Below are 13,313 nucleotides of genomic sequence, written 5' to 3' on the forward strand. Positions count from 1 at the left end.
TTCTCACAGTGGGCCTGGCTTCCCACAAAGCAGACAGAATCACCCCCATGCTCCTAGTTAGCATAAAGTATAATGAAAGGCTACTTGAGTGCTCTAGCAGGGGTTTACTTTTGAATAAATACAGCCAGGGGGGTGGGAGGAAGAAGGATGAGAGGCGTTGCAGGCCTAGGGCGCAGACGCCCTAGGCCACACCACATTGACACAGCTACTGTTGAATAAAAGAACGTTTTTCACCCCAACCATGGCACCAGGCGGATTTTGAGTCACATGACTGTGAAGAACTTACTCTCAGCAATTGATCAGTACCAATGGTTGGGGGGGGGGGGGGTGAGAATGGAATCACTTTAGGACCTACATATAAAAACCACTGTTCTTTGTAAATTCCCTCAATGTCTGGTGCTCCAGACCCAGCTCTAAGGATTCTAAGTAGTGGTTTGGAATAACAGATACAGCCACAGACACATGGCCAGCAAATACAAGGGTTTCTTCTTTCTATTGAACCCTCACAGATCACATATTGGCAGCTTATCTTTGGATGAGCCCTCATTTTTTTTATCCTGTAAAAATAACTTTAAAGGCTATAGAAATCATCGACATGAAAAATAAAAAAGTAGTACATGTTAGATGTCACTTTTGTGCATCCATGATGCTGCAGCCTCAACTAGCTCCCATATACACAGCTTCATTCCTTTATTATTTTTCCGACCGTAAGCAATCTCTTCTTACTTATTCTGACAAACATTATGCTTGGGAGTATTTGATTTCCAAACACAAATCCCTTTGGCTAATTGCACGGTGTATGGAGTGTACAACTGATATGATGTATGCGATTTTCCCACTTTCATTTCAGAGTCTGCTTTATTGGTTAAGAGGAACCCATAAGGGAGGTATCCTCATTTACACTCTATAGTGTATATATAGCCTGTGTAAGCTGCCTTCTCTAAAAGTTGTATGTCTTTCCCACTCTACATACTCAAATACGATATGTACAACCTTCTCTGCTGCTAGGAAAGGGCAAAAACTAGCACATCCAGGAGTAGTGTGATGTGAGATTTATGAAACAGCAGGACAGCCAGCTATGTGATGGAGTTCCACAGACTCTACAGTATATTAACAAACAAGTAGGAAATTTTAATGATGATTCTATTTTTTATTTTTATTTTTTGTAAGTTGTTTAATTTTGCTCAAAGCAAGTGAATGATTAAAAAAAAAAAATCAGCGCAATGATGTATATACCCCTTAATGCAATGCTCTTATATCCAGTGGCGGTCTTTGGCACCAAGCACCCCAAGCGATCGCTTGGGGCCCCCAACATCCAGGGGGGCCCCCACGCCCCGCTCTTGTGCTCAAGACCGCTGGACATCTGAACTGTAACTATGAGCACTCGTAATGAGCGCTCATAGTTACATGCAGCAGCACTGACAGGGCGGGAGACATTGGCTCCCTTCCTGTCAGTCACTCTTGTGGCCGCAGGAAGGGTTTTCACAAGTGGCAGCTTTGTCCTTGTGGTGCCGGCGCTCCAGTGACATCACTGGAGCATCAGCGCCAGGACAAGGGGAGTGCGGCCTCTTGTGATTGCAGGGAAAACCCTTCCTGCGGCCACAAGAGTGAAGAGAAGAGGAGACGCCCGGATCCAGGTGAGTATAAGTGTTTGTTTTATTGTGTTATATACTATATGGGAAGGGGAGCACACAGGGGTCTGTTTAACTGGTGGAGCGCACATCGGGGGTCTATATAAATGTGGAGAGCACACAGGGGGACTATATAACAGGGGGAGCACACAGGGGGTCTATATACTACTGGGGGAACATACAGGGGGTCTATATACTACTTGTGAGGCACACAGGTGGTCTATATATAACTGGGGGAGCACACGGGTCTGTATACTACTGGGGCAGCAAACAATGGGTCTATATAATGCTGGTGGGGCACACAGGGGGTCGATATACTACTGGGGGAACCACACAGGGGGTTTATATACTACTGGAGGAGCACACAGGGGTCTATATCCAAGTGGGGTAGCACACAGGAGATCTATATCCAAGTGGAGGAGCACACAGGGGGGCTAAATACACCTAAGGGAGCACACAGGGGGCCTATATACTAGTGGGGGAGCACACAGGGGGTATATACAACTGGGGGCAGCACACAGGGGGTCTATATACAACTGGGGCAGCACACAGGAGGTCTATATACTTCTGGGGAGCACACGGGGGGGCTATATATAACTGGGGGAACACACAGGGGTCCTATATAATACTGGGGGAAGCAAACAAGGGGTATATACTACTGGGGGCAGGTTACAAGGGGTATATACTATTGGGGAAGCACACAAGGAGTATATATTACTGGCGGTAGGGCACAAGAGGTATATTCTACTGGGGGCAACACACAGCGGTCTATTGTTTTGGAACGCGTGTCGAGGGGGGGGGGGGGGCAGACATAACTTCGCATGGGGCCCCAGAAATGCCAAGACCGCCCCTGCTTATATCTCTCTCCAGCCAGACAAGTACTGGTAGCTTAAAAATTCTATAGATTCTGATAATTGGAGAATGGAGATGCATGGATTACCCAATAAAAGATTTTTTTTGGCTTGATATTGTGAATCTTACTATCAGATTTATTTCATATTCGGAACCCCAATTTGGATTTAGTATTTGGAAGTATCATGATTGCCATTCTACTATGAATGCAAAGTGTGTAAATCTGCTTCTACAGTATGCCTCAGACTAATTACACTGATCAATGCAATAGCGTTCAATTGATCAGTATAATTAATCTTATGATTGCATATAAATGGTCCCTAGGGGGTGCCTAAAAAGTATAGGTTCCTTGCTAATATAAGTAAATAAAAAAGAAATGTATCTAGTGTTGAGAAAAGCTGAATTGTACAAACTATTAAAATAAAATATTATTGATCCTGTACAGTGATCAGTGTAAATAAAAAACAATGCAGCTGCCAGAATTGCTGTTATCAGGGGATAAAAAGGACAAAAAGCCCATCTACCCCAAATAGTAGTCATCAGACTTCTTTGTAGTAAAAAAACAAACAAAAAAAAAACCTCAAACTTTGCTGGACTGCGGGTTTTTTTGTCCTTAATTTCATCCCACCAATGCTTTTGTGGTAATACAAAGGGTGTCTTTAAAAAGTAATATTGGTCCCACAAAAAAGAGCCTCCCCAAAATTACTCTGTATATACTGTAGAAAAAAATAAAAGTTAGAAAACTTAGAAAGTGCAGAGTTACAAATTCCAACATTTCTCAACCGGGAAAGAGGTTATGGCACGTTCGTAACTCAGGCATTATTGTTTAGGGCATCGGTCACCAAATAGTAGACTACAATCTACCAGTTGACCTCAAAGCAGGGATGAGTATATCTTTGTTCACTATTCTAGCTATTGTCTTGCTGGCCTCAACAAAAAAAGAGGAAATCTGTATTCTTTATACCTTGTGCTTCAGTGTCAATGTCATTTTCTAATGAATCATATAGAGTCTTGTGAGCTCTGACTGCGTGACTATGTGATTAGCTGGTATGGGAGTCACACATTCTGTCATAGCCAGTATACAGTGTAGCACAGATCAATGCAGTGTAGACAAGCAACATGGCAGTGCTGTGGATCATGTGCAATTATTGAAATACATTAACTATGGGGGCATAGTACTAGCCCATTGGTACATCACCTAGATTATACTTTACTAAACATAGATTATTAGGGGCATATTACCTAGTTTCCTTAAACACCTATTTGTATATGATTTGGGAATACTATATTAAAACAGCAATGTTCACCACAGTAAATGACTGCAAAATATATCAAAAGGTAACCTTTGTCTCTCCTGATCTTGCTGAATGGCTTTCCTGTGATTTTCAGTTGTCTAGACAATGACCCCACTGAGTGTGTTAAAAAAACAACAACTATAATTTCCTAGTTATGGAAGGAAAGTGTCTTGCTGAAAATAAGCCTTGATTATGAGTTGATTCTCTGGGCATGGTCTGATATTCATAAACTACGTCCAATTTGCTCAATTTGTAGCTTATTGAACTAGCTGGTGTGATTACATTTCACTATACTACACTAGGTAATACTGTGAGTATTATGATAACATAAAAAATAGATTCCACTACGGCGTTTTGGCACAATGTTTTCAGACTGCAGACACAAAGCAGCTTTGAAGAAATGTGCTGCAAGTCGTGAAAATCAACCTGAATGTTTGCATTGTGAGCCTGGAAATTTATAGGCGAGAGGATAACCTGTCTAACTTATTATGATATATTTAGAGCATAGGTGGCACAACAGACAGTGGGGGCTGCAGTATTGCTGGTGGAGATTCATTAGCATTCCTTTGTGAATTCCCAGAGAAATTAGCTTCTTACATAAGGTGTAAAATTTTCTATCCTATAATGGAAAAGTTTGACATATAATTGCACTTACGTTCTTCCATTCAACCATCATATTTGTTTACGTTTATGTTGGTGAAGATTGTTCAGATTTCCTACCTCCCTCACCCAATGTCACCATGTTGTCCTTGAGTCAAGTTATATCAATGCCACCTGACAGGCTGCATTACTGTAATTTAAATACCTGAAGAAATCCATCTGGACTCAGGTCACAGTGTTACAATCCAGATATTTGTTCTCAAGGCTTCCCAAAAAAGAGAATGTGACACAATCACATTACCATGCATTGCCATTTTCCAATCTCTTTCTCTTTTAAAGATGCCTCCATTGAACCCTCTTCACCCTCCCTTCCATTCCTGCAGCAAGCAGTGCAGAATTGTTACCTGACAAATCCCTCTCCATGTTTGATGATAGTAATTTTTAGCTTTGGGATTTAACTGCACAACCTGAATGGACATGGCAGGCTTTAGCATATAATCACATAGAGGTCATTTGCCTTCTGTAATTTTACAGCCTGCATGGTGCTGGAAGAGAACAGAGATGTGGCTGCCCTTGCATAGGGTCCCTGCCATATGGCTTTATACGATGCAAAGAGCCTGCAGAAGATTGGATCATGGACAAATCACATTTTACTGCTAGCCTCTGCATAGAGCTTTTTAACTTTGGCACCCTATCAAAAAGAAGCACAAATCAGCACCGACCGTGAAAGTAGAAGCCCAGTGGAAGCCACTACTGGGAACTTGGTGCAGCCTTAGACATGTGAGAATTCTCAATCTCAGTGTCCTTGGGCATGTAATTGTGAGGGTGCTATTGCTATGCTTCAAAATAATGCATCTAGTCATCACATTGAATGTCAATACTTATCACCTAGAGGCTACACTCAAGACAACACTGGGTATATGTACAGCTTGGCAACAAAATCTCAGTCAAGTGAACAGATAACAATTACCGTGTTATGTTCATTCCATACATAGATACCTATTGTACTAATGCCTTATACCATCCTGTCGTTGTCGTATCAGACTGGTTTGACAGCAGAAATTGAATAATGACTTCACAATACATGTAGAAAATAAATTGCCATTCAACTTGTTCAGCCATTTGTTCTGTGAACCTTCGAAATATTAAGGTTTACCTGAACACTGATACTATACACTGGAAATCCAAGTCTAACATATTAGGATTTCCCTATCACCTTTGCCAAAATGACTAAACAACAAGCTCAGCTCTGCTACAACTGTGTGTGTGCATATGTGTAAGTGTATATCTAGATCTATATATACATCCCTCTTCCTGCTCTTTAAGCTAGGTCAGTGTTAGAGTATAAGACATTTCCTAGCATCCAGCCACTGCCCTATCTGATTGCTACACATTGCATGACATAACCAGAATGATGAACTGCTTGTAATTGTGCAGGCTAGAAACAGCCACTGAGGAGTTTGTGTCCTGCTATATTACTAGGTAACATTACTACAGTACATAATTGCCTAGAGAGAATTATTAAAGCCACTCCTACGCATTTCCATATGCATACACGCATCCCCCATGCACACATATACCACACATACATTCGATGCATAGGATGACTAGTTGTGCACTGAATCATCAGTGGATAAGTGGATCCTCTATTTAATCTATTGATCCTAACGTGATGCATAACTCCAGCTTCATGAATACTTGAAGCTTTCTTATGATCCTGTAATTAGCTGGTCCGGCATGCACAGCAAATTTGTGAACAGAACAGAAAGGACATTGTTCTAAGTTGACATACCCAAGGTGTTACATTATCTATTATATTCTTATTGCACTGATGACAACGATCGAAATAGCAAACACAGAACTTTCTTGATCTTCAATCTCACTTTAAAGCATCACTGATACACACAATAGCATGCACTCTACAATGACTCTATGCCCCCCGCCCTTCAAATAAATACCTGCTTTTGGATACAGCTGACACCATCTTCTTTCTCTTCATTTAATCAATCAGTCAAATTGCATCTCCTGCTGCAGACTTGGAGCAATTGGTACAAGGTTTGGAAGGAAAGGTGTCATTGCTCATTTAAGGATCTTCTTATAAATCCCAGATGATTGTATCGATACTTTAGGCATACGGCAACAACTGCTGCTTTAAGCAGGGGTGATACTTATGGGAGCATACAGCCTGGATTGTCATACAAAGCTGCTCTAAGGAACACAAATGTTAGTACAGGTACAGCCAGTTTTGGAAGAACAACAGAAGTCAACTGGTTGCTAACACCAAAAAGTGTTTTGTTTTTTTTTTGTTTGTTTTTTTTTATCATTGCGGGGGATAGAGGAATATTAGGACTGGAGTGCCGATTTTATGACTAATCAGTTTGAGTTACAAGGTGCAGTTTGCTCTAGTTAAAAGTGGCAGGCTGAACGGAGTTCTTTTAAGGTCCTAAGGTCCTAGTGGCGAGTAAATCTCCATTGACTGTCCAGCAAGAGAATCAGCCCCATTCTTTGTGAATCTGAAACCCTGTGAAATCGATACTCTCATTTTATATAGATGAGCTTATGTAGAAACTGCCTTCTGCATTGATTCTGCAAGATGAGAATCAGCTAGATTTGTTGAAAATCTCAAAACCTGTCAAATCCTAACATCTCTAATCATGACACCTGCCTCTCTATCATGCTTCTACTTAAAACTGTACATATGTATTATGAAAGAGCGATGATCACCCGGGATACCCCACACACCCACAAAAAAATGCCTGGGCTTCCCAATGCTCGCTCACGTCATAAACCCAAGTGCTCCCCCTTCGCTTTCATCTGCTTTTCCTTCTTCCAGCTTGTTTCCACGATGCTAAAGGAAAGAAAGATAGATCTAGACACAAACAAAAAGATAGGTTCAATTGGAGAAATAGAAAAGGAAAGATAATGAGGTGTAAGTAATCTGGGAAATGAGATTGTTAGATGTGATGTGAAGCTTTCTACTCACAATAGAAAAGAGAGAGAAAAAAGTGAAGAGGCATCGGAGAGACAGGTGAAGACAGGGAGACATAGCGGTAGAAACGGTGTGAAGATGCTTGACTATGATCGACTCTCCCAATTATCTGCTGTCAGCAAGGGAGGGGGTAATAGGGGCGAAAAAAGAGAAGCCAACAAATGGGTAAAGCCATAGAAGAGGTTGAAAGAGAATAAATAGGAGGTAGACAATTGAAGCAGTGGTGTGAAGATTGTTGGATTTGTGTCAAATTTCCAATGATCTGTTGCCTACGACTGGGGGAGGAGGAGGAGGATAGAGGGGTGAGGAAAAGAAAAAGATAGAGAGGGGGGAGACGAAAAGAGAGGGCGAGTGAGAAAGACCTCAGCAGGCAATGTTGGACAGAGAGGCTGCAGATTCCTAGCTGGCTCCATTGAGCATACTGAGAGGCAGATCTGCATGTTGAAGCAACCCATTGAAAACACAGAGCAGCTCACAGCACACTGCACATTGCACATTCCCAGCACGTCCCTAGCTCATTTTTTTTTCCTTTTTGCCTCAGACTCAGTAGGAGCAGATAGGAAGAGAAAGACAGAGAGAGGGAGAGCCAGCAATCCTTAAACTCAGCCTGGATGTGTTAAAATTCATCTGCAAACTGGTAAGTACATCATTTTATTCAATTGCCCGGTACTTTTATTTGTCAGTGACCTCCGATGAGATATATTTATATATATATATATTTGCAGATGAGGACACTGCTGCTGATGCTGCTGTTGCTATTGCTGCAATATAACCCTCGGTCTTTCTCCCTCCTATGCTATTTCAAGCAATCCATTTGCTGCCTTGCATTGCTTAACCAGAAGCTCTTCTGCTTCTATCTCTATCAGTGTTTGCAGATATGTTTTATGGATGCTTAGATTTTCAAGTTGATTGTTATTATTGCTGAATCTACATTGTAGGGACGCAGGAGATGCAGTGATATGCAGGTGCATTGGATGTTACTAGAGATTTTACAGTAGTTCCTGCAGCAATTTGTACATTTGTGAATACGATAGTGTTTTGAAGGGATAGATTGAATCCAAGGAATGGTGATTTCTTTATTTGGATTGATATCATAGAGTTGCAGCCGAGTCTTTTACCTGACTTTTGTACTCTGGAAATGTATAGGTATTTTGCCAGTGAACACCTCTGAGATAGCTTCACGGGTTGGTCTGTGGTCCTGAAAGCTCAGTCCCAGAGCAAGGAAGGCAGAGCATTTAAATCATGGATCATCCCAGACTTAGCTGCATTTTGCTGTCAGCTTCCCCTTAGATTGGAAGATCATGTAGGCATGTGGTGTGGGCAGATTAATTATCTGTACATTCTTTTATCTATTAATGGGTGTTTAAGGCATACAATAGCCCGGGCATTAATTTCTTATTCTCCATGGAATCAGCAAATAAATCACATCAAATGTCCACACTGTTCACAGGGATAAACAATGATGATTTTGTCCTTATTCTACATAAACTCTTTGGGAGGAAATGCATGCCATTAATCTTATTTTCCTTGCACCGAGTATTGTGTATATTTATCTAGATACTTAGATGTAGTGCAGGATATACTGAGGCTATTTCTGTCATTACTACTGCTGCCTGTGACTCATGAAAACAGGTAAGGTTCGATACGTACATGTCCCTAGTTATTCTAATCTATTTGTGCATATATATGCCAGGCATGGTGCTTACCATAGTACGTGTGTTTAGGGATGGTCTTGTCAAGTGTCAATTATGTAACACAGTGCATTAAAGCGAATGGCATTGCATAATTGCATATTCACACATTAATATACAGCGTCACGAAAACTAATGTCTGTTGTTCATGATCAAGCTCAAAAAATTGCTGTAAATTGTCAGAGTGCTTTTGTGCTCAGAGCCAGCATACATGGAGAGAAAAGCTCAATAATGTCAAATCTATATTTTCTTTGTTTTTCAGCTTTTCTTACAGATCAAAAAAATGAAACCTTCTCCAGCAGAAACTCGCCTAAATGGACGTATGTTGTGGATAATTCTTTTAAGCACAATTGCTCTTGCATGGACTACACCAATCCCCTTGATTGAGGATTCAGAGGAAATAGACGAACCATGCTTCGATCCTTGTTACTGTGAAGTGAAGGAGAGCCTTTTCCACATTTATTGTGAAAATAAAGGATTTACAAATATTAGCCAGATTTCAGAATCCTGGTCTCGACCCTTTAAACTGTACCTTCAAAGAAATCTGATGAGAAAATTGTACACCAACAGTTTCCTTCATTTGAACAATGCCGTGTCTATTAATCTCGGGAACAATGCATTGCAGGACATTCAGGCAGGAGCCTTTAATGGTTTGAAAGTTCTGAAGAGGCTTTACTTGCACGAGAACAAACTTGACATTTTTAGAAATGATACTTTTATGGGCCTGGAAAGCTTGGAGTACCTACAAGCAGACTATAACGTCATAAAGAGGATCGAGAGTGGGGCCTTTAGAAATCTAAATAAGCTGAGGGTACTCATTCTCAATGATAACCATATCCCTTTGCTTCCAACAAATTTATTCAAGTCAGTGTCTTTAACACACTTGGACTTGCGTGGAAACCGATTAAAGATCCTGTCTTACAGAGGTATGTTGGATCACATAGGCAGAAGTATCATGGAAATCCAGCTAGCAGAGAATCCTTGGAACTGTACTTGTGAGATTGTACAGTTGAAAAGCTGGCTGGAACGTATTCCTTATACTGTGCTGGTTGGGGACATTACATGTGAAAGCCCCTTTCACTTTCATGGCAAAGATCTAAGGGATATAAAACGAGGTAAACTTTGCCCCTTGTTATCAGAAAGTGAGGTGGAGGCAAGTCTGGGTATACCTCAGCTACCTTCGAGCAGAGAAAATACATGGCCTACTAAGCCATCCTCTATGTTGTCATCCTTTCATGTCACTGCTTCTTCTGTGGAGTACAAGACATCAAATAAGCAGCCCACCACTACCAAGCAGCCCAGGGCTCCAAAACCACCACCAACACCAAGAGGCCTTTATCCGGGCCCAAATCAGCCTCCGATAGCTGGCTACCAGACTAGACCACCAATACCAATAATCTGCCCAACTGGATGTTCATGCAGTTTGCATATCAATGATCTGGGATTGACTGTAAACTGTAAAGAGAAAGGAATCCACAATATTTCAGAACTGCTGCCTAGACCTCTCAATGCTAAGAAGCTTTACTTGAGTGGTAACCTAATACAGAAAATCTACAGGTCTGATTTTTGGAATTTCTCCTCTTTGGATTTATTGCACCTTGGAAACAACCGAATATCTTACGTCCAGGAAGGAGCCTTTATCAATCTCCCTAATTTGAAAAGCTTGTATCTGAATGGGAATGATATTGAAAGGCTGACTCCTGGCATGTTCAGGGGTTTACAGAGTTTGAATTATTTATATTTTGAGTATAATATGATAAGGGAGATCCAGCCTGCTGCTTTCAGTCTAATGCCAAATCTGAAGTTGCTATTTCTCAATGACAATCTGCTGAGGACACTCCCAACTGATGCTTTTGCAGGCACTTCACTGGCACGGCTAAACCTTAGAAATAACCACTTCCTTTATCTTCCTGTGGCTGGAGTTCTGGAGCACCTTAATGCCATTGTGCAGATTGATCTAAAGCAAAACCCATGGGATTGTTCCTGTGACATTGTCCCTCTTAAACAGTGGATAGACACCATCAGCTCCGTGATTGTGGTTGGTGAGGTGTTGTGTACAAGTCCTGAAAATCTGACAAACAAGGATTTAAAGTCAATTGAAATGGAGGTATTGTGTCCGGAGATGCTGCATGCCACTGTTTCTTCTGCTTTACCTGGAAACATGGTTCCCACCACCTCTTCAGTGCTCGATTATAGCACACCAGGGGGTGCCATTCCACTTTCAGTGCTCATCCTCAGTCTCCTTATACTCTTCTTCTCGGCTGTATTTGTGGCAGCAGGCCTTTTTGCTTTTGTGCTGAGAAGGCGCAAGAAACTGCCTTTCAGAAAAAGACAAGAGGTCGATTTGACTGGCATTCAAATGCAGTGTAGAATTTTTGAGGATAGACCAAACAACTCCCCAGAGAAGGCCCCTGGCCATGTGTATGATTACATCCCACATCCAGTAACCCAGATGTGTAACAATCCCATCTACAAACCTAGAGAGGAAGAGATGGGGGACGAATTTTCAGAAACAAAAGAAAATAACACAAATTATAGGACCTTAATAGAAAAAGAGAAAGAGTGGACCATGGCAGTTTCAAATTCTCAACTTAATACTATAGTCACTGTCAATCAGAGTGGGGAAGTACCAAGTTTTCATGAAAATGGGGTAATCTTTCCAGGCATAATTGACCGGGAACGGCCAGCTCCCACGGTGGGGTTTGTGGACTGCATTTATGGCACAGTACCTAAATTAAAGGAGCTACACGTACACCCGCCTGGCATGCAATACCCTGATTTACAGCAGGATGCCAGATTAAAAGAAACCCTACTTTTCTCAGCTGGAAAGGGGTTTTCAGACCAAACCCAAAGTGAATACCTCGAGTTAAGGGCCAAACTCCAAACTAAGCCGGATTACCTCGAAGTCCTGGAAAAAAACACTTATAGATTCTAATATTGCATAATTCCATAGCGCCCCCCCAAAAAAAACGCATGATTCAAGATGATACCGTTATGCTCCCCAAATTGTTTTGGAGGAAGGGCCATACTCTAATCATAATTAATTGAAGTGCCTTCGCAGACTTTTGCCAGCAATGTTATCAATCATTATTTTTTATATAGGAATCTAAGAAACTTGACTGTGCCATGTAAGGTATGGGGATGTTTGTACTGATCCTGATAAATAATTCCACGAGTCCTTTTTTGGCAGTAACATAAACCTTTACAATTGAGGGTTGGGGGGAGGGGGATAAGATGGCATTGTGGCTTCCTTATACAAAGAAAAGCCCATGGCACAGTTCCTGTAAATTGATGCAGTTTGCTGCATGCCTGAAGAAAAAAAAACTGCAAAGGGGTTATTGCTCGAATGTTCTCACTCGAAACACTAATTCTTATCCATTTTCTTTTACCAACAATTCAACATCCAAAAACCTGGATTCACTGCAAAGCATCATGGTTTAATGTATATTTGATTTCTTTCCTTTTGCAATACAGAAAAGTAATGTACATGAGACAGCTAGGGATCAACATCTTTGTGAATTCATGATGATGCCAGGAATTTTTTTCTGCAGCTCTCTGCAAGTTATTTAGCAATGCTACTGGGTACGTATCACTAACAGCTTTGTAGGAAGCACTTTTAATGTCTTCTCCCCCCTCTTACTCTTTAGCCTATCCCATACACAAAGATTTTACAAAATGTGCATATATTTATTCTGTAATTTCAGTGAATATTAATTGTAAAGGTAATGTTTAATCAATGTATAGTGATTATGCGTCTGGTATAGCTTTCCTAATAAAATAATTTAAAACAGTACATACATACAAATATATACAGATAAAAGGCTTTATGATCGAATTTAGCTATGCCCAGCCGAATTTATGTCCATCTATCCAAGATGTTACCATGCTGACTAACATCGATCACTATTTCATGGCAAACAGTGCATGATATAGAGGTAAAGAAGACATGAGAAGCAGACACCTGCTTTAATACAGTTTAGTTATTCTGGAAATCCTCAGCACTTTAGTGTCTTCTGCTGATTCCTCAGTAGTCAAGGATAAATAATTAACAATCCTCTGGATAACACTAGATTCAATTCCAGGAGATTTGGAAGTAAAATATTACTTACAAGGGTAGAACCATTTAATTTATGTGTCTCTTTTGAAAAATGACTGCCCTGCTACATTCCCTATAGTCAATTATCTGGGGATCACTACAGTGCATTCAGAGCTATTCTGGATGAATATGAATATCTATTCCATATCTATTCTTCGA

The 13,313-nt window shown here is 40.9% G+C and overlaps 1 protein-coding gene across 1 annotated transcript; it reads left to right on the forward strand.

Moving 5' to 3' along the window:
* The first annotated feature begins 9,341 nt into the window (after nt 1-9,341).
* SLITRK3 (SLIT and NTRK like family member 3) lies at nt 9,342-11,993 on the forward strand. The gene has a single exon (XM_069973835.1). The coding sequence runs from the start codon at nt 9,342-9,344 to the stop codon at nt 11,991-11,993; it is 2,652 nt and encodes an 883-aa protein (XP_069829936.1).
* The last annotated feature ends 1,320 nt before the right edge of the window (nt 11,994-13,313 follow it).

This window comes from Dendropsophus ebraccatus, chromosome 6 (assembly GCF_027789765.1).
Source record: "Dendropsophus ebraccatus isolate aDenEbr1 chromosome 6, aDenEbr1.pat, whole genome shotgun sequence".
In the NCBI taxonomy this organism is placed as follows: Eukaryota; Metazoa; Chordata; class Amphibia; order Anura; family Hylidae; genus Dendropsophus; species Dendropsophus ebraccatus.